At 40.0% G+C, this 24,914-nt stretch overlaps 2 protein-coding genes across 4 annotated transcripts in view; both read left to right on the top strand.

Annotated features, from left to right (window-relative positions):
- LOC119734390 (tRNA-splicing endonuclease subunit Sen15-like) lies at window positions 1-2,719 on the top strand. The gene is made up of 4 exons (XM_038207888.1): window positions 1-157; window positions 1,078-1,159; window positions 1,387-1,522; window positions 1,913-2,719. Exons 1-4 carry the CDS (start codon window positions 44-46, stop codon window positions 2,250-2,252), a joined length of 672 nt encoding a protein of 223 aa, XP_038063816.1. The 5' UTR covers window positions 1-43; the 3' UTR covers window positions 2,253-2,719.
- Window positions 2,720-3,738: 1,019 nt separating this feature from the next.
- Window positions 3,739-24,914, top strand: part of LOC119734389 (patatin-like phospholipase domain-containing protein 7) — a 37,325-nt gene continuing 16,149 nt past the window's right edge. The window contains exons 1-15 of one of the 3 annotated variants that reach the window (XM_038207887.1): window positions 3,739-3,853; window positions 6,534-6,621; window positions 7,389-7,477; window positions 7,817-7,908; window positions 8,146-8,295; window positions 9,089-9,248; window positions 9,662-9,742; window positions 10,895-11,023; window positions 11,402-11,482; window positions 12,818-12,965; window positions 13,913-13,984; window positions 14,686-14,751; window positions 16,810-16,961; window positions 19,755-19,982; window positions 20,257-20,334. In XM_038207887.1, the coding sequence (XP_038063815.1) occupies window positions 3,773-3,853; window positions 6,534-6,621; window positions 7,389-7,477; window positions 7,817-7,908; window positions 8,146-8,295; window positions 9,089-9,248; window positions 9,662-9,742; window positions 10,895-11,023; window positions 11,402-11,482; window positions 12,818-12,965; window positions 13,913-13,984; window positions 14,686-14,751; window positions 16,810-16,961; window positions 19,755-19,982; window positions 20,257-20,334 (1,695 nt within the window). In that variant the 5' untranslated portion in view covers window positions 3,739-3,772. Of the gene's footprint in view, window positions 3,854-5,997; window positions 6,622-7,388; window positions 7,478-7,816; window positions 7,909-8,145; window positions 8,296-9,088; window positions 9,249-9,661; window positions 9,743-10,894; window positions 11,024-11,401; window positions 11,483-12,817; window positions 12,966-13,912; window positions 13,985-14,685; window positions 14,752-16,809; window positions 16,962-19,754; window positions 19,983-20,256; window positions 20,335-24,914 lie in introns of those variants that run through there. The other 2 variants (XM_038207885.1, XM_038207886.1) reach the window with 2 other exon arrangements.

Genomic DNA, 24,914 nt, shown 5'->3' with positions numbered 1-24,914 from the left:
TGGATGGGGATGATAATGTATGACGTCATAATTAATTGGCAAGATGGCTGCGCCCACGGAGAAAGAAAGCAGCTCAAGCGGTGGAGAGAATTTCGACGAAAATGAGCACTTGCAACCGAAAGCAAATCGGTACAATTGGCTCACAGAGCACCCAAAGGTATTTTCTGGCATTTAAACCACTGAAGTTCTTACTTTAGTCGTTTTTTTTAAAGGGAATGTACATCATTGGCTTTTGCTGTAATTTTCAGAAATGAACTATTTGAGGGGTTAGTATAATAGATCAAATATTGTTACACTGACATGTTTGAAGTTTTGTGTTCGAAAATGCTGGAAAAACCAAGAAAAACAAAAATGTTCAAGTAGTCTGGTTCCTTGACTCCACTAAAGATAAAATGGATCAATTTATAGATGCCGGAAAATTGTAAGGTAAGGGAACCAGTCTAGCTTGTCTGCACCCGATCGTGAACATGTAACCAATAGCAAACAAAATTTGGACTGAAAAAAGTGTAAAATTGGAGGAGTAGTTGAAAAATAGTTAGGTTTTTCCAACGGTGATCGGTCGACCACCGTTGGAAATGTATACCAAAATACCATTTTCTTGAAAATGACTTCACACCAGGTGCCATAATTTTACAGGATGCTTTAGACTGTCATTTACCAACATCCTAGTAAGGTATTTCGTAAAAACTTGGTAGTTTTATTTTTTGATGTTTGCAAATGTTGTATATTCCCTTTAAAGGTAAATTATCGATTAAATCCTCGCTTGATTTTCCGTCATGTCCGTCCGTACGTACGTACACGAGTCGAGTCCGCTGAAAATACAATACATGGTTGCACGTGGCTGCCAAGTACTTAGTCTTAGCCCCATAAAATAATGTGGCTAAAGTGAAATGCTGGACTGAAATACAGAGGTAGTCCAGTATTTCGACCACATTTACGGGGCTACCAAGTACTTAAGTTGCACCATGGTCATGGAGGAAGGAACATTCTTTCCTCCCATGTAAAGTAGTTCCTTCCCCTTTTTTTCAGTTTGGGATTATAAGTAAAGTTCCTTCGCTTAACTTTGTTTCTTTTCAGTACGTTGAGATGAAGTCGTGGAAATTGGAGAATGATGAGCAGATTTTCATCACCTTGATAGTTTATCTAAATTTGTGTGAAGGTAGGCTATGCTATTTAACATTGTGTGAAAGCTGAATTTTTGTTTTTAATTTTCATTCGTTAATTTTTCAATTTCTCGACCATTTACTAGACTATTTCAAAACATAGTTTGCCATTTTAATGCTAAATTTAAGTGACATGATCCATGTGTGAATATTTACATATTTTGTCATATCTGTGCCATGGCCTATTGAAATCTACATTTGGCATTTTGTGATCTGTTCACAGCCAAAGATTGGTGGAATGTTGAAATCCACCCATGTAGAGAGCTCCAACTAGCTTTCATAACCGGAAAGCCCAAGAGGAAGGCAGATAAGCGAGCTGTGCTGCCCATCTCAACAGAAACACATTTGAGTCCAAAGAGGTTTGTTAACATTGTATCCCACTGCATAGTTTTCCTCCTTTCCCATTCAATTCTAAATTTTTAATACAAAAAGGACAATTACTGAAAATGTATGAAATATTATTTACAATGGAACAAATAACTTTCATGATCCAGAAAGGTGCAAAACTTTGTTATCATGCGTTATAAGTGGCGGCAGTTAAAAAAAAGGGGGAAATAACTTTTTTATTGAGCATGAAACTCCGTTTCCAGTTCCATTATTATATCAAGTTAATAGAAGACGTACCTCTTTTGTGTCAGGAGCTTGCAACACAATCACAATGTCTTTATCAACTGGCGTTTTTGATTGCCGCTTTTGAAAATTGGTAAATTATGTTTGAAATATGTTTTTTCCCCTCATTTCTGGCATAGATTAAAACAATTTCTACAGCACATCTGTTTACCTGGGCTTCCTTCAACAAGCCCCTCCTCCCAAGATGAAGCGGAGGTAACTTCCGAAGAAGATACGCCTACATCGCTGATACTAGCCATCACAGAGTCTGGCTCCACCATTGTGTATTATCAGATCAGTGACGGTCTGGTTCCGCCTTCAGATCCCCCAAAGGATGATGCTGACGAACTTGAACCAAGCAGACACCCTGTTAAACAATCAAGGAAACGTCAGAAAAGGGGCGGGCCTACAGGGGTGCAAGAAACTGTCACTGAATATGCAAATGAGGAGAGGGATGACTTTATGGAGGAGGAGCTTTAGTATGAAGCTTGAATGATGCAGTATGGAAGGGGGAAGGGCATATGTGAAGGGAGCAAAGAAGGGGGTGGGGTTACTGCGCTGAATATGCAAATGAGGTGAAGGATGACTTGATGGAGGAGGAGCTTTAGCTTTAGTATGAAGCCTGATTGATGCAGTATGAAAGAGAAGGAAGGGCATTTGTGAAGGGAGCAAAGAAGGGGGTGGGGTTACAGTGGTATATTTTGCATAATTCTGGTTCTTCTCACTGCTTATTTGCAAATTAATAGGCAATTCCTTTGTAGCTTTACAGCAAAGCTTGCCTACATCTTTATATATGATAATTATTATTTAAATTTCTTGTACAGATATTACAGCCTAAGAGTAAACAGCAGTTATTAAACAAAGTTTTTAAAGAAATTAGCAACATAAAGAAAAGAAATAAATTGGGACCATATGTATTGGTTGAAACTCATAAAGGTTACCTTCAATATTTTTCAGTGAGAATTAATTTCATCCATTTCCTTTTGAAAGTATCTGCTCATGAATTAGAAGTTCAAATCCTTTTCAGTTCAGTTCAATTCATTGTATTTCCCACAGTGTTCACAAATAGATAAAGTATTTCTGAACACATTTAAAAGTAATATACAACATTTAGGGATGGACTTGGGGGTTATAGCAAATATTGTTACACTGACATATGACCTGTGTAAAGATTTGTATCCATAGATGCTGGAAAAACCAAGGAAAACCATGCTGTTCTTTTCTGGTTTCCTGACCCTACTTCAGACGAAATGGAGCAATTGATTGACGTGTCAGATCTGGCTTGCACCCATTCACGGATGTGTGACCGATTTCAAACAAAATGTGAACTGAACTGAATTTGGTAAATTGGGGACAGAATTTGAAAATACAGTCGAGTCTCGTTATAACAAACTCGTTCGGACCTAGCCAAATTGTTTGTTATATCAGAATTTTGTATTAAAAGGAACATCAGTCCCATTCATTGGGCACATAAATGCACATTCGGGACCAAGCCTTTATGTTTGTTATAACCAGAATTTTGTATTAACAGAGTTTGTACTAACGAGAGTCGACTGTACAGTTTTTCTTCCAATGATGGTCGGCTGACCAGTGTTGGAAATTGATACAAAAATTCAATTTTCCTTGAAAATGATAGCACATCAGCCTAGGTGCCATTATTTTACAACATGCGTGAGAGTATTGTTAACTTGAACAGTACAGTCCAAGAAAGATATTTCAAAATAATTTGCTGCTTTTGTTTTTGATGGTTACAAATGTTGTATTTTAAATAGAGGGACTATAGCTTGTAAACATGGCACCCTTGCTTACGGTGTGTGATATGAGAGAGAAAAAAAATCTCAATTTTATTTCGGGCGCCACCCCCCCCCCATGATATCGTCTTGACAATGACCACACCCCGTCTCCGCCCACAGAAATGACGTCACACACGTACATAAAAAATATAAACAATCAACCGAGAGAGGGCGCTATTCATCATAAATACGTCAACAAAATACAAGATGGGGGAATCTTTGGTGGTAGGCCTGGATGTGGGGGCATTTTTGCCCGCATTATTTAGCCTAAGTGATGGCCAGGCAAGGGTAAGAATCAAGCTTTTTCACATCAGTAAATGTTAAGGAATATAATTTTTGCCGAAATGTATTATTACTTATTTGCGATGTGTTAAAAAACGAGGCTCAAAGTTCGCCATCTTTCCATAAAAAGTAAAACAAGTTGACCAAAACTACCAGTGTTTTCCCGCATAACATTTGCATACATTACTGTCATTAGTCCGCCTAAGTACTAGTAGTAGTAGGCCTACTACGCGAACGCAAAAGCATAAACAAATTAAAAAGTGTGATAAGATGACTGCCCGTACTGAATAATGTATTTTTAGTTTAATCGTGTAATGTCATGAATGTATAAAATGTAGATTTGATTATTACAGACATGACTAGTCCGAGTAACTTGGACCCAACTTATCGCCTTTTTAAAAATTTGGACATGGTCTGGCGATAGTAGGGTCCAAGCCCATTCCGAGACCTAGACAACACAGTCACTGACAGTCCCAAAAACCAACATTTTCCAACAAAAAACATCAGATTTCACCTTCAAAACGGCCTCCAAATTACTAGATATGCCACCTGAGGTACAAGTAGACATCGATAATTAAGATGGTTGTACTGAAGTTTACTTACGATCCGGAAAAAAAGTGAAATTTTCCGTTCATTTCGGAGAGCTCCCCTCGCGATCTTGAACACGTTAAATTTGCGATCGTGTTTAAAGTTTGAACGACGCGATTTCTTCTACATGCCCAGCGTACATTCGATGGTCCCCGTATCCCGAGTGCGATTCCGTTACCGAGCGCGCGCGATGCATCGATTATGATAATGATCACGTTTGTAAACACATACATGTGCATTTTGAACTGTAAAAGGGAATCGGGAACCAGCTTGAACTGGTACCCGCTATAAAAGCTGCGCTAGTTCCCGACTCCCTATTATCGTTTGAAATGCACATGTGTTTACAAACGTGACCCAGTCTACTCATTATCATAATCGATGCATCGCGCGCGCTCGGTAACGGAATCGCACTCGGGATACGGGGACCATCGAATGTACGCTGGGCATGTAGAAGAAATCGCGTCGTTCAAACTTTAAACACGATCGCAAATTTAACGTGTTCAAGATCGCGAGGGGAGCTCTCCGAAATGAACGGAAAATTTCACCTTTTTTCCGGATCGTAAGTAAACTTCAGTACAACCATCTTAATTATCGATGTCTACTTGTACCTCAGGTGGCATATCTAGTAATTTGGAGGCCGTTTTGAAGGTGAAATCTGATGTTTTTTGTTGGAAAATGTTGGTTTTTGGGACTGTCAGTGACTGTGTTGTCTAGGTCTCGGAATGGGCTTGGACCCTACTATCGCCAGACCATGTCCAAATTTTTAAAAAGGCGATAAGTTGGGTCCAAGTTACTCGGACTAAGACATGACACAGATGAAACTAGACTGCCCAAATTATAAACATGATGATCATGATAACATGATGATTGAAAAAGAACTCGGTAAATGGTAAGGAAAAAATGTTGCAACCTGATGCCACTTCCGCGATTGTGTACAAAGTCTATGGAGAGTCAAGACATTTTTTTCAGTATTTTCTAACGAAATTGGAAATATTTCTCAGTCCCAGATTTTTGCAATTTGAATGACCTTCATCGAGATGATATTTAAAGAAAAAAGTGGCGTCAGGTTGCAACATTTATCCCAATGGTAAAATTATCCAAAAAAATGTTAGGGCGGCCCTTGGCCTTATGATTTGTTTCCAGAGTTTGCTAATTAACCATGGCATGGCATGACATTAATTATTCTTCATATGTTAAAATTCATGACATTGCCTGAAAAAAAAGAGATGGAAATTGCTATTTGTTTTAATCATGTCACCAGCTTTTATCAATGACAAAAGGTGTCAGAATATTTACGCTGATTCTAAAATTTACGGAAAGAGTGCAGTATTTATCCAGACGTCATTTCTTTGGCTGTTTACAAAGTCTATGCTATGGAGTCGAGTGCATTTCAAAGTATTTTCTAGCAAAATTGGAAATGTTTCTCAGTCCCAGATTCAAGTTTTTTCAATATTTTTGCAATAACTGACCTTCATTGAGATAAATATATGATGAAAAAAAAGTGGCGTCAGGATGCAACACTCTTTCAACATATATATATCAAACTAAAAATGGTCCCCAGAATTTGTTGACCCTCATGTCAGTCATTGAGCAGTGCATCCAGTATCCACTCCCATTTGTTTCAACAAAATAGGTTTATCTTAGGCCCATCCCCTCTGCCCGCACACGAGCAAGCAATGATGCAGGTAATTGCATCCAATTTTCACGCAGGTATCATTCACATCTCATTAGCATTCGAGGAACCTTGGACAATTTCCCTTGTGGGCACAGAGACTGAATAATTCAGGATTGGAATGACTCATGTCCACGGTGCATTCAGTACCGTCTGATCATGCTGTGCTGTGCGCACAAGACTCTGATCGTGATTGTAGTGTTAAATCCAAAGCATTAATCTTGATACTTCTGACTAAATTCTAGCAGCAGTAATAATGCGGAGGGGGATATGTCTGGCACGGGCTATGTAAACCACGTCCGCATCTGGCCCAGGTCCGGACTGTTCTGCCTGTATCTAGGGGTGTTCTTGCTCCTCCTGCATGCTTTTTACAAGCTCCTATCATGGTATTTGTATGTCACCATGTTGTTGTCCTTGTACGAACAGACGGTCATGACGGCTGGGTTGATCGTTGTCGTGCTGGTGGCGGCCATCTTGATTTGTGCTATCATACGGCACAGGCGAAAAATGAAATGTAAGTAAACATCAGTGCAATTCCGTTTCTTCTGATTTTTGTGTTCCAGTGGGCATTTTGGTCCAGTTTAAGTGTTTGTCATATTTGATGCCTTTATTAACCGTAACTCCCCAGCCTAATTTACTAGGAACCATACCCATTCAGGCAAATTCCAACACCCACATGGGAAATTGTACACACACACTGGACTTAGTTTCTGGAGGTATGCCAGCCCTAGTGTAAAAGACCATCAGTTTAGGGGTACTGTACCTATCCCAACAGATTTCAACAAAACCTGCTGTTGAACTTTGATGGGTTGAGTTCGGTTAGGGTTAATCGATTGGTGAATATGAAAATGTAGGCGTTGAATTAAAAATATTCTTGTCTAAGTAACTTGAAGGATTTGTAATGTTTTTATGTGTTGTCCTGAAAAACTTACCGTCTTACTTGCAGCTTACATTTTATCGAAAGCTGGCTATAATTAATTTTGAAGGAAAATTTTCTGCCAGAGCAGTTTTGACAAGTGTTTGTATTGTTTGTATGCTGGGTTTTTAATAACCTGGTTGTATATTTTTATCAATAATATTCATTGATAACTGCTGTAAAGTGATTTTTTTTCAATATTGGCAATAATAAATGTAATTATAGCTTTTTTACTTTCAAATGGTGGAGTTGAATAAGGGGGAGGTGTTAGCATTTTTTTTTCAATTTGAATCACGTTTTTATAAAATTTGATGAAATTTTAATCAATTATAATTTTCAGTCATTGATTATTTTGTTGTACTCAGTAACTAATACAGCTCAGGCAGCTGGCCCGAAACCTCGCTTCAGAAAGAGGGAGAAATTTATGTTCTATGGCCGTAAGATGCTTAGAAAGGTATGTGGGAATTTCCTTGATACTTCAGAGAAGTTGTGTCTGATTAAAGTCATTATGTTATCTTAGTCATGTTAGTTACATTTTCATTTCTTGATCAGATTTTTAAAAAATCCAATTCAGGCATGCAACTTTTCCTCGGATCTGCTGATTTCCTCGTTTTTTACTTCTCATGAATTCCATTAGAAAAAAAAAAATACAAGACAAAGTCTTGTGTGGTTTGGGGTTTCCTCATTTTGTTTTGAATTTCTAGCTGCAAACCAGATTACATTTAAAGTACATATACTTCAAACAATATTGATAGATGTACAATATTTGATAGATGTTTACATTTTGTCACAGGTCCGTTCAATATCTGGCTCCCAGATTCACTCTGCCCGTCGGCAAGTCCGGAAAAGACGGGATTACATCAACTTGGCCAGAAGCTTGAAAAAGTAAGTCCAAGTTGCAGCTTAAGCTGTCACTTGCGTTACATTTTACAATCAAAGCAGACACTGACTCTGTCATGTCGATAGTAATAACCCCAAGATCCTTCACTGAACCATCGTATGTTGGGCTGGATACACTTGAAAGTTTAAATTATATGACTGATTTAGTAAGATTCAGGAAGATACCTGGCTTCACTAGCAGTGCAGGGTTAACGGATGATTATTTTTGACCTCTGACTGCAGCATTTTGCAGACGGACGATGGAAGCATGCAGCCAGTGCTCCAGGTCAAGGAACCTCCACCGGCTATCCTGGAGGCTGACCCTAATGAGATGCAACTACCTCCGGAGCTTCATATACCGCCGGAGGTACTCTACATGCTGAAAAATATCAGGTAAGAACCAGACAAATGCACAGACTGACTGACTGGCAGACTGAGTGGTGTAAATACCTCCTGAGTATTTACAGGAAGACAGACAGGTAGCACAACTGACCGACAGATGGCTCAACTGAATGAATGAATAAATGAAAAACTGCTTGAATGATGGACAGACAAATGTTGACTCTACATAGAGGCAAGCACCTCTTAGAGCTTTACATTCCAATGGAAGTACTGTAGATGTTGAAATTATTAGGTAAGCTGGCAGACAAAAAGGGACAAACAGTCCGACTGACCAACAGGTATCTTCTTCCTCCAAAATACTCCATACATTTGATGCAGTTTTAACTGGGAGACCATTTCAAAACACAATGTTTGGAACTCTCCCTCTACTTGAAGTACCACTGGTTCTTGAAAGCAATTCACACTGTTCTCAAATGGGAACAGTCTGGAAACTCTGACTATTTCCAACTTGGGATGCTTGAAATTGCTACAGCTGTTTCATCAACTAACAGTGCTTGTTCCCAATTTGGAATGTGTCATATTCCATATGATTACTTATATCAGACTTCCAAGAAGTAAAAATCAGCATATTGCATACGTTGGGAAAGCACCCAGATGATTGCAATACCTTTTTTTTTTTTAATTGTTGCATATGTAGACATCTGGATATTTACGCATTTTGTAATTTCCCGCCAAATCAAGATCGTAGAACCTCACAGTAGAGTATTCAAGAATGAACACAAACATACCAGGCTAGCTTGGAGACACTTCCTTATCTTGACCTTTTTGGTCGTATTGTTTGCAGGGTATTTGGGCATTTTGAGCAGCCACTCTTTCTGGAGCTCTGCCGTTCCGTAGAGACCAAGTTTGTTCCTGCCGGGGCGTTCCTCTTCCGCAGAGGCCAGCCCGACGATAGCATCTTTGTTGTCCAGTCCGGCAGGCTGTGTGTCTTCATTACAGAGCCGGTATGTTTCCACACCCATCCCCCAGGTTTTAGTGCTGTGCAGCAAACCCATTCCATCAAATTCTTATGAAGGGAAAGTCATTTTCCTATTGGAATCCATCAAATTCTTACCTTGGACGTTTTTGGACCTGTGCTCATTCCATCATAACCTAACAGCCAGTTGTGCTGTTAGACTTTGCTAGTCTTGACTCCAGAAACCATTCACATAGTCTTAATTCAGATCTTAACTGATTAATTCGGGAATTAATTAATTGAATCCATCAAACCCAACATAGTCTGATTGATTTTGATGGATATTTTTGGTTCTTTGAGGCAAATATCAAGACTAGTAACTATAATGATTAATTTCAGATAATGACAAATATTTTCCAGTTTTCAACAACTCTTGATACATCCATCTTGTTTTTTGTTTAGGATGGCCATGAGTTTGAGGTCAAAAAAGTCTTACAGGGAGACAGCGTCCATAGTCTTCTCAGTGTACTGGATGTCATTACTGTGAGTACCTTCATTACCCAACTTTCACTGATCTTGATTCAATGTAAGCTTAAAGCTATAGTCCATCATTTGTAATTTGTGCATTTTGTTCGTTTGAAGCAACAAAAGAGTTCAAAATCTAATGAAGGATACTGAACAACTAACCTGATGAAGTTTCAGCTAAGTTTCAGCTGTACATTCCGAGAAAAACAGCATTCTAAGATCTCAATTTCAAATCAAAAGTTACTGAATCATGTTTTGAATTGTTTTGAATTGCAGCTATACGCGACGTAGCGCACTGATCCGACGAATTATAACAACCGCGCGTGCGTGTGCGTCGTTCCAATACTTGTGCGCGCTGCGCTGAATAACAAACGAACTACTAATTTAAATTTTCCTACGGTGCTTCTTAAGAATCACCGTTGGAAATGCCTTCTTTCGTTGATTACTTCAAAATGACAGCTTCCCAGAAAGAATAATTTCACAGGGAGTTTAGTTCCCTCACTATCTTTCAACCAAGTTTGTTTTTCAACAATAATTACGCCAGTTACTTTTCGGATTGCTGCAAATGATGGACTATAGCTTTAATCGCACTCCCAATTCCTGGACAAGAAATCCAGAGTATCCTTCTTAATAGTTCTTTTTTGCCTAAAAAAAAATCCTAATAACAAAAAGAGTTCTAAGTCCTGTAAAAAAAAACCACTGCTCAGCCTAAATGCTAATATATAAAAACTTATGCCATCATCAAGTCTGTCAATAATTTCCGTTTACCTTTCATGAGACTTTTCTCAGTGACGGTCCATATTTGCTTCGTGTGCAAGTACCCCCTCAACGGTAAAAAGGGGAGAGTTGGGGAAGACCAATTGGTGAGACATCGAATGCGTTGCCGACAACATCTGATGCTAACACAAAGACGCTATGGCTTTACGTACACTCAGACTAGTATTAGTAGTGCATGCTTCGCGCCATACGCACGCCAACCTGTTACGCACACGCGGTGTGTCCCCCCACTGGACAGCTCAAAGTGGTCAAACAGCGCCCTCTCTTGTTTGCGCACGGAGCCATTGTGTTGGTTTGAAAACCAACCTTCCTGGCTGTTTAACTCTTTTAACTTTTGCAGTGAATCTACCTCAATTCAAGAATGATAAAGTAATTTGGTTCATGTTAATGCAGGGCCACCCTAACCCATACAAGACAGTGTCGGCCAAGGCTACAGAGGACACCATGGTCTTGCGGCTGCCGGTCAGAGCGTTCCAGTCGGTGTTTGAGCGGTATCCGGAGAGTCTTGTCAGAGTGGTACAGGTAGGTACAACAACAAACAACAACAACAACAGCTGAGACAAAAATAAACCGGCGCAGTAAATTTTGACCTGTCTGATTCATCGAGAATGCACTTGCGGTTCAAAATTCATTTGGACAGTTTTTGTGAATGGTCTCTTAATATCCATAACTGATATCTGGCCATCATTTGAGTCTCTGCTGCAACATCTTGTTTGGCAGTTACAAGATACCAATAACAATAACAACATGTACAAAAACAACCAAGTTGTCATATTTTGGTGTTTGTTTTGCACATTTAGCTTTCAAAAGTATGATATCTAATATGGATGTGGACAGTGTGATTGATTTCAAATAAATAATCTGAAATTTGAAATTTGTTTGAATTAATCATTTTGCCAGATGATGGTGGTGAGACTGCAGCGAGTGACTTTCCAGACACTTCACAATCTACTTGGTCTCAGCAGTGAACTCATCAACATGGTAAATCTTAATTTCATTCTTAATTTTTCTAATTCCTCCTGTGTTCTAACTCTAATAAAGTATCTGAAAAAATCTTTTTAAATAGCATCAGAAAATTGACATTCAAAGAGGAAATTACAAAAAAAATTAATAATCACGATATTAAGAAGAAAATTGGTTATTTCATATTTCCAAATCATCGCGTCAGTGCAACAAAGTCGTAACTCGATTCTGCAACAAAGACGTATCTCGCGCGAATACGATCCGTGCAGCAAGGTCGTATCTTGACGTCCATTGACTTTGCGTGTACATCCGGGTTATTTTAATCGAGATACGACCTTTTGACATTCTAAAACTCACGTTTTGCGTTCATGCCATTTTAGGCGATAGGCCTTGTTGCATTGGCACGACGAAATTGTAATTAACAATACAGCTGACCAAGAATTGAACCAGATTTTTTATTTTCTTTTTCAAAGTAAATTTTGCAAAAACATTTCTGTAATTCAAAAATTATTTTCAAATTTGCATCCACCAGTGTGAGTGGATATTTCCACTGATGGCTTTCCCCCCAAATGTGAGATTTTCGAATTGAAACAGAATAAATGCTCGGGCCACATCCACATCTCTTGTCTAGAGCTAGTGGCTAGGTCTTCCCCCATTAGGACTACATGAAAAACAAGCTGACAATAGACCTAGCCGTAGCTCTGGAAACCAGGATCAGACACAGCCTTAGGCCCCAAATCCATAAGTCCATTTTCTTTGTGCGTATTGTGTATTGTGTTGTGCGTTTATCTGTTACGTATCCAAAACTCAAATACAAATACGCAGCAGTTTTGCGAGTGGAAAAATCAAGTCCCAATAAAATTTGGATTAGCTTTGGCAAACTACACCTTTTACGAAATAAACATTGACAAAATTTAACTTCTCAATGAAAAAACAGGGTATGAATATTCAACGTTTCATTAATGGGTAGTTTAAAACTTAAAAGCAAGGCAGGCCCTGGTTTGTTTAATAACATTCACATACAAACTGCTTCCTTTTTAGGCCATCCATTAATATTTATCTTTTTTTACCCACCACTTTATTATTTCATTACATTGTAGGCAACAAATCCCATGCGTATTGGATGCGTCATCCATTTCAATCACTACCTGAAGCATATACAATTTCAACTGATAACGCAGTACGGATAACGCAATGCGCAAATACAGATACATGGACGTATGCACCTTGCTTACCAAACAACTGATTTTTACGGATCACGCAGTGCGCACTTTGCGTAACGCATGATGGACACATGGATTTTCAGCCTTATTCCAGCGTCTGAACTCTTTTTGTTGGCTGATACTTTTCCAGGGGGACATCAGTGATCCCAATCTGAACATCCACGTGCTGAACCGAAGGACCTGCAGCCCCGTTAAGAAACCCAGTACCGCCTCGCTAGGATCTAACTCCAGTGAGGAGGCTGTCACCAAGGTTACCCATATGGACAGCGAGAAAAGAGGTAAGGTGCTCATTGGTCAAAGGGCAAAAGTCAAAAGTTGTAGTATGGAATTTCCTCATGCAGTGTTGCCAAACCTCTTTGTTGAAAAGCTTCAAATTCGTTCGGTTAAATAATGTTACTGTTACTGTAATAATGCATTCTGCAGATTCCTCGTGAACGATTTTAGTGTCATGAGATGTAGTCCGAAACTTAAAACACAGTGGCATCCGGAAATTGAGCACAAAATCGGCCGAGTGTTCCCTAACGTGGCGCACATAGACCAATCTCGGGAAATTCCCAAGAGAACATTAAAGAATTTCTTTAAAGTTGACCAATTCTCACAAACCATTATTATCTCCAATCACATATCGTGCATGCTTGTCAGAAAAATGCTTTCTTATTTTTGATCGCATTTTAAAAGGGTTCACTATTAAGCAGACATCAAAATAAAATTGCTAAAAAAATCAAGCAAAAGTTAAATTTCTCTATTAACTTTCGAACAGGTAGTAAACTCAAGGTTTTTAAGGGGAATGTTTAAAGCTTGATGAAATTTCACATAATGTAAAATTTATAGTAAATCGTTTGCTCTAGCAAGGCACTGGAGGCAAAAAATTGAAGTGTGCCACGTTAGGGGCCACACCACGTTAGGGGACAGCAACAATAGTGATTGCAACCAAGGACTGATTTTATAGAGCGACCCAGCAGAAAACACTGCTTAGCAAAATTTGGCAGAGTACCAGTTAAAAGCAATTTTCATTACATGACGCCTTGGCTGGTAACCTGTTCTTGGAAGTTGCATGAAGTTGGCGTGTACATAAAACGTCCCTTAGATTTGGTCACATGGTGGTGCTGGAACAATTACACCTAGTCCGCTTTTTCTTGAAATTTAAGTGAAGGACATCAAGACTGGAATGTCATTCTGTCTGTAACAATTCTTTTCTCATTTTGGTTTTCATTTTTGTCGTTAGAGCGGTCCGGCACTGCCAGTGCATCAGACAGCGATCAAGAGTCCAGAAACAGGTCCAGCTCCACTGCTTCTAGTAAGTATTTCAACTTTGCCATGTTTAGCCGTAGCCTTTAATTTACGTTATCCTATCGGTTTCTGGCCGTATTAGTAATTTTAGTGATTAAATGTAACAAATCAAACCAATATGAAATCTCCATCTTCATGAGGAACCATTCTAAGTTGGGGATACAGGGCTTACCATTGTCAAAAGAAGTAACCATGTGTATGCCCATGGGATGCCTACTGGAACGTTTATTGAGAACAATACACAGATCCACTAACCCTAACAATCCCCATCCAGTCAAACTCGAACACCGGAGTTTGTTTCAATCTGTTAGAATGAGTACTGTACTAGTAAACTGATTATGCTTGACATGGGGTTAGGCATACCACCATAATCAGGGACATTGGGGGCAGTATTTGAAAAGAAAGTCCCTTTATTTTCCAATGATGGTCGACCGACCATCTTTGGAAATTGATACAAAAATTCCACTTTTCTTGGAAATGACAGCACACCAGGTGCCATGAATTCACAGGATGCTTGAGACTATATTTCACTTGAACAGTCCAGTAAGGTATTTCATAATAATTTGGTAGGATTGTTTTTTTGATCTTTGCAAATGTTGTATATTGACCTTGAACTGCTCTATGCGCCTGTAAGTATCTGCTATTATATGTAGATCATTGGTTTCCTCAGTGTATTTTTTGCTTAACCCAATCTTCATTGATCCTAAGCGAGCGTCGTGGGACGTATCAACCCTCTCACAGGCCGACCGCGATCTCATTCGCTGGCTGTTATCAGTGAGTTGTGTGCAAATATAGAACCCCAACCTTATGTTCAAACAAAGTTACAAACGCTCTCCCACCTTATTAGTCAGTCTGTGGAAACAGTGGGAAACAAGAGCTGTTGCTGTGTAGTTGCAGTTTGCTTTGTTTTTTGGTAATTTTTTTTTTTAGTCCCACGATTTTACCTTGGTGATATGTATGTGGCCTATTTTCGAGTAGTATAATAGGGGTGTAAGTGGCGCCACCAACGTCAAAATAGTCCGCCCTCCGAAAAAAACTCCAATTTTTTTCTGCAGCCAAACATTTTGGGCACCATTTTTTGAAAAAAAAATTGAGCCCCCCCCCCCAACCAAATCCTGGGTGCGCCACTGTGTAGTTGTGACAGCGTTCCACCCCGGTTTCAATTTGTTGTAGCCTAGCTTGCGGTATATGAGGATGCTGCCGTGATTGGTCATTGGCTAGCTTTTGAGTGACGTGATTGGAGGATTTAAAATTCACTGATTGGTCATTGGTCAATGATCATTGCTGTGAGCCTCCTTTTGCTTCATGGGCAAGTGGTTTATACTCACATGTGCCTCTGAGCTAACTTTGGTTAAAAATATGAAAAGTGTGTTGTTCATTGTTGTCATAGAAATCAGCGATCAGATTAACTTATTTTTTTGGGGGGGGGGGGCAGAAACTGGGCAAACCTTGGTTTATGTATACTTTCAGTCTTGGCTTTCCTCTTAACTAAATAAGTTGATCGGACGTTATTCTCTTGCTTTTTGGTATGCAATTTGGGTAAAATAACACAGTACAATATGATTGCAGTGTGTTGCTAAATATTGCACTGTGTGCAAGTTGTTATTTGTATCTAACGACTTTCAACTAAAAAAATATGAACTTTCGTGGTATAAATGTGAACAACAGGTGCTTAATAGCTGCCTTATTTCCAATTAGCCACCCTGACTGAGAAATAACCTTTAAAAAATTCCTGTTTTTGAGATGCTGTGTTTTTTATGCAAGTTTAGAAAATGTCGTTATACGAGTCATAGCAGTCGATATTTGTGTTAGCATTGGTCTAGACTAGTTCCCGCTCTTGTTTATTGTGAACTCTAGCTAGAATGGAGGTTGTCTCGGAACCAGCCTATTGCACTTTGCTGTTGTTGTTAGGGTAAACCCCACTTTCACTGGTATGCATGAATTTCAAATGTAACTGAAAGAATTGTGTGTGAACCAGTTAAATATGAACACCCACCTTCCCCTTTTGGTCAATTGTAGAAACTCAACACCCTTCTTCCCCACGTGCACCGTCACATTTTCCTTTTGACAAAACATCCGTCCTGCACACAATTTTGAAAACTTTTTTTTTCAGTGGCCCCTTGCAAAGTGTGGTTCTTCTCGTTTTGTATTAAGGCATGTTTCAGAAAGTCAGAACATTTTTCAGATTTGCCTCATACTATCACCAGAGTTGGAAAGGATCCTAGCAAAAGGAGATAAGGTTCGAGAAGTACTAAGTTTATTTGCTTGATATGTTATTTTGCTGAGAAAAATTAACCTAAGCAATACATTTTCGCCGTACAACTGGTGTGCAGGCATTGCTAATGAAACGCTGTACATTTTTAGCATCCATAATGCTATCCATTGCCATAGCAACGGGGCTCAGTTTTGTTAAGCTACGTACAAGGAAAAGTAGCTCAGCAAGTTTTGGTACCAAGTTTTAAAAAAAATAAGAATCAATCACAAGCACTTTACACCAATCGGATTTTTGAAATTAGGGTGATGGTTGTGTTTAGCCATTAATGAGTTGCTTCCATGCCTGAACGCTCATCATGCGTGTGTTCTGTTTAGCGCTGAACAAGTTATTAAATACATTGTGTGAAATACCAGAGCAAGCTTTAGAGTGTCTCAGTTATGGTGGAAGGCCAGACCAGTAATCACAAAAAGTGAGCAACTCGGATTTTGCCTGGAAAATCATTTTGTTTGTTTGCGTGTGAAGTGAATACTTTCTGTTCTTAGCAGGTTTCTGTGCTGTAGCTGTTACACAGAATTGCCTCCTCTTTATCACAGATCATTTATCTTCTACATCTTCAGGCCTGAATTTGCCGTCGGGACAGAAGAAGCCCAAACCCACGTCGCTAGAGGTGGACACCACGGGACGGCTTCTCATGAGCGCCTCAGACTTCCAAGCGGCGGCCGGACGGGCCCGCGTCCAAGGACTGGAGGACAACAAAGCTTACAAAATGGTATGAGCACTAAGAGCCTAATTTCTTCCTGTTCAGGCCCAATACAGTATTGTGTATGATGCATGATAGGTTACGTATTGTTACATTGGGCTTGATGTCTTGTAGAATTTGGCACAGAATAATTCATGGCTTTTACGCATGAAAAAAGAGGGCTACAAATCTATGCTTATCACATATGTGTTGTTTTTGTCCTGAGTGTCATGCAATTAAAAGCAGTTTCAGTTTTAGCCATTCAATTGTTTGACTGCTTGATTTTTGATTCCAACTCTCACTACATTCCACAAGTCATGCCAGTGTTGAAAGTTCCACCGTAAGGCTACATGTAACTGTTTTCTTGCCACATAGTGAACTGTCGATGAGTCATCAGGTTGGCGTAGCGGTACTCTCCTCGCCTTCCACCGCTGTGGCCCGTGTTCGATTCCCGCCTGGGGCCCATATGTGGATTGGGCTTTCTCAGTCCCTTCCTGATTGTGTGGGTTTCCCCCAGACTGTCACTCCAGGATTTTCCTTCCTCTTTTCTACCAAGGTACCCCACTGGAAATAAGTCTAAAGATTTTCCTGTGTTATCACGGTCAATCGCTGAATAATAATAAGGTATTCTCCCTGTGTTAACACCACCTTCCCCTGGAAAAAACTCTACCACCAGAGCTCAGGCAAGCGGTCTGACTTAGCCCGCTCCTCCAGTGAGGACCAGGGACCTGATTTCTTGACGTCCCCTGGCTGCGATGCTGTCTTCTTTCCCCCTAAGGGATGCCTGATGTCATCCTCAGACAGCAAGGTGACAATTCAACACGTTGCAGTCCAACGAGTAGTCGAAGCAGCATGCATCCTTCATTTAGTTTCTCATCTGTTCTAGCCCATGTTTATCTCTGTGTAGTTCATGTGTAGTGATTGACCAATCCATACTAGAGCCAATTGCTAGGCATGCTAGGAGCTGATGAGTGTAGAATTGTGCTTAGAACTAAACATATTTGCCGAGCAAAAATAGGTTATCAGCTAAGGCCAAGTTCGGGCAAGGACTATTAGTCGACTAGTGGTTGATTTGTGACGTACCTTACGCCTGCGCACTAATAGCAACGTGTGAACGTCTCTAGTCAAACGCTGGTCAAAATGTCATCGCAAAACTTCTGGATCCTGGCTCTCTGCTAGCGTTATGAATGCGCGTGGCTATTGGTTACCAGCGAAGCAACCAACCCCAGTAGGCTGGTTCCAAATAGTCGACTAGCGTAGTCAACCACCGTCGACAAGACAGAGTTCGGTCAAACGTTAGTTAACCATTGGTCAACTATAGTCCTTGCACGAACTTGGCCTATAATGTAACTGGGTCGTTCTATGGGCTCCTTGCGCACACAAGAGCTTTTCCACCACTTTCGTTCTTGTTCGTGCTGATATAGCGCGAAGTATGCACGACTGATTCTAATCTGAATGTGCACAAAGCCATAGCATCTCTGCGTGTGTGTGAGGCGTCATCGGCAATGGGTTCAAATGTCTCTCCAAGTGGTCTCCCCTAACTCTCCCTTCCTTACCGTTGAGGGGGTACTTGTGCACGGAGCCCCTAAATTTAGGGTCCAAATTTTCCCTGTCCCCGTTACCTTGGTACGTTTTAAGTTGCCATTCAGGTGGCACTAAGAATGACTTCAAACAGTTGTTTTATTCATTTGGTAGGTAGTTTGCTATTCATAATCACTCTTGGAGGACGACTGCATTAAGGAGTGCATCAGAATCATAAAATGTCAGATGTAACAGGGACTGGAAACATGGACCTCAAATCTTTAGAACGACCCACATTACTTGTGACTGGTTTTCTTTTGAATTTAATGAGGGCAGTTCCATTAAATTAGCCCCTAATTAGTTCATGTTGTTTTTGTTAATTTCTCATAGTTAAGTTTCAGTTTTACCCTTGCTAAAAGCCAACATACCATTTTTTTAACAGAAAAAAATGCATTTTTGGTGAAATGTGCATGTAGCCATCAACTGGAGGTACAATGTCTAACCCTTGTATACATGTCACCTTGCTTGTTATTTTTGTTTTTCTTTATTGCTTTTCCTTTGTTTTATATCAGTGATGTACCGTAAGTGCCGCTTGATAAGCATGAAACAGTCACATGTGGCTTTGTTATCCTTTGGTGAGCTCAGATCTACCGTACTCTTTAACCAGTTCACGCCGGGATTATTTTGACAAGAACGGAACGTGGAGCGGGATTAATTTTCACTTGACCTCAAGCCAGGCGGGTTGAAGCCATCACCCTCGGGCAGCACACTCATATTTCCGGCCTCGCTTGCTGCAAGCGGGTTGCTGACAAATATTTCTGGCCTTGCTCCCTGCGTGTTTATCCCTCATCCATTCTGAATACCCCAAAACCTTCGCTGGTGTACACGTCATCCAGCCCGAACTGGTTAAGCTGTAACTCCTTGAAAAGTTGCAATTTGTTTGCTTTTGGACAAATTTTTTTTTTTTTTTTAAATGGTAGATAGTTTAAGCATTTTTTGGAGCCATCAAGCAATATTAATTGTATTTTCTAAAGCCTTTTTATACATGTGCATTTTTGTATGTAAAAATTACCATGTTGTGTCCAAATTGTTGCTACCCCTCATGTCATTTGACAGATACTGAGCTCATGAGGGCGCCATTACAGCCTGAAAGGTAATGCAAAGACAGTGGTAGCAAACAGCAACAAAACTATGCAACATTGGTCATGGTATGATATTGAATTCCTGAGGGAAGTTTTAATTTCTAAAAATTTTATTTTCTGAAAATTCAATGTTTATCTTCATAACTTCCATCCCCCTTAGTCTGCCCAAGACGACCTTCCAGGACCCTCGGGTACAGACAGCGGCTCAGAGGTCAAGGGCTTAGCCTCGGCCAGCCCCAAGGTCCAGAAACGGGTCACCATCGCCGAGGGTTACACCACGAGCCCCAGAGACAAGAAGCGGCACGTCTCGGGAGACAACACTGTCTACTCGGATGAGGAGATCCAGGAGATGGCCAGGAAGGACCTGGTCAGGATTCTTGGACTGGAGGTAAGGAGCAACCAACTATTTTCTCCTCTTTTTTTTCTTCTGAAAACCTCAGGGGCTTATTGGAATCCGTAATGACTGTAATATTAATAACTTAAGGTCAAATAAAATATTCACTCCCAGTGAAGATTAATTTCATTCATTAGCAGTTTCTGGTTTGGTGCCTACACCCCCTGGAAAATAAAGCCATTTTGGTTTAAAATCATGGTTCTTATGTAAAATAACAGTTCTTTGCCATAACACAATTTGATGCTTTTAAATTTTTTTTCTGTGACAGGATGGCAGCATTCTGGACGAGCATGCAAATATCGCTCACATCCAAGCAGGCAGTGTGGTCATACGGGAAGGAGATCAGGTAAAGTATACAGAAACTGTTGCCGATATTCCCCATTGTGTTGTGAAAACCTTGCCGAAGTAGCCTCACGACAGGTTCCCCTCCTTTCCTCTCAAAGTAAAGCATAACAGATGATGGGCCGAGTGCATGTGCATTCCTTCACTTACCAACCCTGGACTTGTAAAATACGAAAAAACACGCTGATGGACTGCTCGGAGCATGCTGCGTGCGTCTTTCGAAGACTGCACGCCCTATTTAGCGCTTGCGTTATCTCCTGTGCGTCATATCACATAGGATCATTTTCTCAAGACTGCGCGATGCCTGTACGACATGGAGTCTGGAAGCCTTGTTTTTCGCCAAAAAAAACCCTGTATCTTATGTTGTAAAAGGGACAGTAGAGGTACGCATATGTAGTATAAATCCTTGCTCTATAACGCGACATCGAAGTGTCATCTTTGAAAGGATTGATTCTACACTAATATAATATCGCATATATGTAATTTCGGGAATTTAAAAGTGTGGGAATGTGGACTGAAATAAATCCAGATGAATGTTGTTTTATTTACTGATTTGGTTGGTTTTGTTTGGTTTTGTACTGTTTGGTGTGGTATTTCAATGTCACCTCCCTCACTTTTTCTCCATTGAATAGGCCTCGTGTTACGATCCCCTAAGCCAAAGAGTAAGTCCAGTCCCGAACATAAATTGTACTCCCCAGAAAAGGAACCAAAACAAAGCGGACATGAATAAGGACAAAAAAGTTTCCACATTGAATATATGAACACATAATTATATTTAAACAAACAACACAATGTATTAAGAAATGCAGGTGCAACGAAATAAATAAATACTTTCGGTTACTGGTATGTTTCAAATGATAACAGTTGGCGGGGCAAGCAGCACTAAAAGCAAACCCGTTAGAGGAGCCCCCTTTCCTATAAAATGTTAGTTCCGTTCTTGTTTGGTGTCTCGGTGTTCCGTGATAACTCCAGGTGATGAGCAGCAGGAGGAGGAAAGGGGGGCTTCTCTAACGGGTTTGCCTGTTACATGCCTTAAGTGATTAACATGGCCATTCTCAATGAGTTCATGCTTGTCAGGCCACACCCATGAAATGACTTCAGGATCCGGTGACTTGGATTCAAGTCCCAATGTGGGACGACGTCTCCAGACCGGACCAGGCAGCAATATAGCACTGCAAAAGTCCAAGTTACTGTCAAGATCGCAGAGCGAAACCCCAAAACCGTCGGACAGCAGACTGAAGTACGTGTAGTACATGCACAAAGGATAGCGCGGGATGTGGTGCTATGCCTCTACTGGGGTCAAAGTTCATAATGGCGATGGGATTTGTGCAATACTCACTGGCACAAAAGTCATAAGTTTGTCCCCAAATACAGCAGTTAATTGACACACTCGTGAAAGTCATGGTCTGTTCTGTTCTGATGCTGAGGGAAAAAGGCACAACCCGAAAATTCATCGATCCAATTTATATTGGGCCAAGCATTCCACGCTGTCAATTCTGGTTGCTCTGTCACCCTGAAATTTGACGATTGTTCAGTCAAATTTGCATAAGTTAAACTGCTCGCTTCAATTGTGTTAATCTGCTCGCCCCATTTAGATGAATTATTTATTTGTTGGGCCCACGCCACTATTTCCTTTTCCGTTAAAGTACCAAATTAGAACAAAAGTACAGGAGTAAAGATCTTTATACAATGTACTGGCATAGGTGGTAAACAATACAATAAAATTCAATATAATTTTTTTTTTTTTTTTTTTAAATATTATAGCACAGATTATTACAATAATAACTGGTTGCACTTCAAGCCAAAAGCTTCATGCACACTTGAGTGTGTCTTTTATTCAACGCCTGAATAAATCCCTGTCATCTGAGTGGTGGGTCGTTGATCACAGTAATATTGAAATATTCGTCCTAATGCATGACTCAACTGCACTGCAAAATGGAAGTTCCTTTTTCACGGTAATTAGAACTTAATTTTGTTTCCATATCGCCGGTAATCTTATTCAGACTGTGCAGACAGTACACGGAACCGTCAGCAAAGATGAACCGGGATAATTTGCGTTTTGTCTGGGTTGTCGTTGACATTTGTGGATGAAATGTTTCCATATGTCTGCGTTGCAGTTGGGGTCTTGTTTGCGTTGCTCTCTGTGTTTCTTATGTCGATATGGAAACTATGCTGTATATTGCAAGGCCACACTATAAGTTATATAAGTACTATATGCCATAAGTATCTGAATTGTTGTCATAAAAATAACACAAAAACCTATATTTATGAACAATTTACATTAAGTTTTGCATACGTAAAGTTTTGCATGCGGGTATATGTTGTGTTAAAAAAAAAACCCAGTAAAATGCAGATAATTAGTGGTGCTTATGTGCATGTAGCGCTTTATGCCAAAGGTCTCAAAGCGCTTAACAGTTGTTACCCTCTTTTCATCAAGCCATTAGACCATTTTTCTGTGGAAGCTCAAGATCAGTGCAATCTGGTTGCTACCTTCTCAGGTACCCATTTATACTCCTGGATGGAGAGAGGCAATTGTAGTGAAGTGTCTTGCCCAAGAACACAAACACCATGTTTCCCATCAGGGTTCGTACCCATGTACCACGGCACATGAGTCGAACACTGTAACCATTGGACCACAGCACCCTACAGTTACTTCAACACTTGTATCTGTCAAATAGACCTTAATATTCATGAGGAAGCCATTTTGGACCGTGTTCCCTGAGTGTATTTTATAAATTGTAAACTGATGAACGGGATGGTGCCAGACTACTTATTCATTCCAAGCCTCACTTTCTAATTTTTTTTTTTAATGTGGCTTAAACCATTAGGGTGTGTTTAACACAAATTTTAAAATTATTCATCAAAGCAGACTGACATTAATTTGTAATTAATTTTATGTCATTGCTCTCATTTGTATTCGCAAGTTCCAACATTGAAGATTTTAACTTGCTTTCAATTTAATATGGCCGAATTGTGAATGAAGCCTATTCCATGGAAATATACATTAATTTCATTCCAGAACACTGTTGGGCTCAATTGTTAATTCCGCTTTTGAACTTTGAATAGATTTCATATTTGGACCAGTGTAATTTGCAAAAATTGTTAGTTTTCTGGCAATAAACGACATGAAATTAGCACACAATTTTTCTGGCAAGAAACAACATAAAAATAGCACAATTGGGCTCAATTGTTAATTCCGCTTTTGAACTTTGAATAGATTTCATATTTGGACCAGTGTAATTTGCAAAAATTGTTAGTTTTCTGGCAATAAATGACATAAAATTAGCACACAATTTTTCTGGCAAGAAACAACGTAAAAATAGCACAAAATGTGATAGCCTTTGTGGTTTTCTTACGAAAACTAACCTCCAGGCCCACAACAATTACTTAAATATTTGATTAATAATTCACTTTGTTTTGTTGTTCATTTGAATTCTTTAGTTCAAATATAATCAAAAAAGCACTTTGTGAAAATGAAGGATTCCTCTCAAAGGCATGCACCACAAATCTTTTGAAACCAAAAACCTCAAAAATACTAAAGAGGATGAACACAGAAAGGTATACGGGACAAACACAGGAAGATATGTTTCTTTTCTTCGTCTTCTTTGGTTTTTTCATACTCCACGCGAAGGCGAAGCAAACTTGACATCATGAAACATCTGCTGCCAAATTCTTTAGAGTTGAACCATGTTCAATTTTAGCGAATTCACAGCGTGAATTCTTGCTCTGAAATCACAAGTTTGCTTCCGTGTATGGAAATTTGGCAGTCAGAAACAGTTGAAGCGATACTAGGTACAGTATTATGCAGTGATGTCTCTTGATGATTTGGTTTTGTCCTACTGATAGTGATAAAGTTCATCTTGTAAAGAATTGCCAGAATTGCAATTGTTATGCCAATTCCAATGAGCGTACCAAGTAAGATGTATAGCCCAGGTTTCTCTGTTGGACAGGTTGGTGCTTTTGCCGTTGATGTTGGTAGATCTGTAGTAGATTTGTTGAGCTGACTTTCCCCCTCTGGACTGGCAGATGGCATCAAAGATGTTGAGTTGGGCAGTGTGGTTGGGGATTGAGGCGGAGCTTCAGTTGCTTCATCTACATGGAGCACAGTTTTGGTTCGGAGTGTGGGGTCTATGTCAGGATGGAAGAGTTGGCACAGTACTTGTGTAGCTCCATTTAAATCGATGCCTGTGTAATTGCTCCGATACAGGCTCCCCAGCCTTTCCATTCCGAATTTCGAAATGAAAACACCATCAGCCATGCATCTTAATGTCGCATAGCAAACGGTAGCAAACACACATGAGAAGTCGTACAGGCCAACTTCAGTCGTCGATTTGGTTATCCGGGTACACTCCAAAATCTCTCTTGGGCAGATGACAACTTTGCACGTGGCATTTTCTTCCTCAACACCGTGTGGCCCTTCAGCTGAACAAGTAAAAAGCTGTTCGGCTGGCTCTTGCAAGGTGTACTTTAAAGTACGCTTTATGCCACTCACAGTTTGCTTTTCGCTGAACTCGATCTCATTTGTTGGCGGTGTGTTCCAATGCAGTGTTGTCACGGCAGAATTTTCGCCGGTGTGCACACAGG

The sequence above is a fragment of the Patiria miniata genome, unplaced genomic scaffold (genome assembly GCF_015706575.1).
Source record: "Patiria miniata isolate m_02_andy unplaced genomic scaffold, ASM1570657v1 HiC_scaffold_27, whole genome shotgun sequence".
Lineage (NCBI taxonomy): Eukaryota > Metazoa > Echinodermata > Asteroidea > Valvatida > Asterinidae > Patiria > Patiria miniata.
The sequence above is the reverse complement of the archived record's forward strand: the minus strand, read 5'-3'. Positions and strand labels throughout refer to the sequence as shown.

Bases quoted from the DNA above. Each gene is read 5' to 3' on its own strand.
- LOC119734390 (XM_038207888.1), top strand. From the start codon at position 44: ATGGCTGCGCCCACGGAGAAAGAAAGCAGCTCAAGCGGTGGAGAGAAT. The intron at 1,160-1,386 runs GTAGGCTATGCT...ATCTGTTCACAG, and splicing joins TTATCTAAATTTGTGTGAAG to CCAAAGATTGGTGGAATGTT. The intron at 1,523-1,912 runs GTTTGTTAACAT...TTTCTGGCATAG, and splicing joins ACACATTTGAGTCCAAAGAG to ATTAAAACAATTTCTACAGC.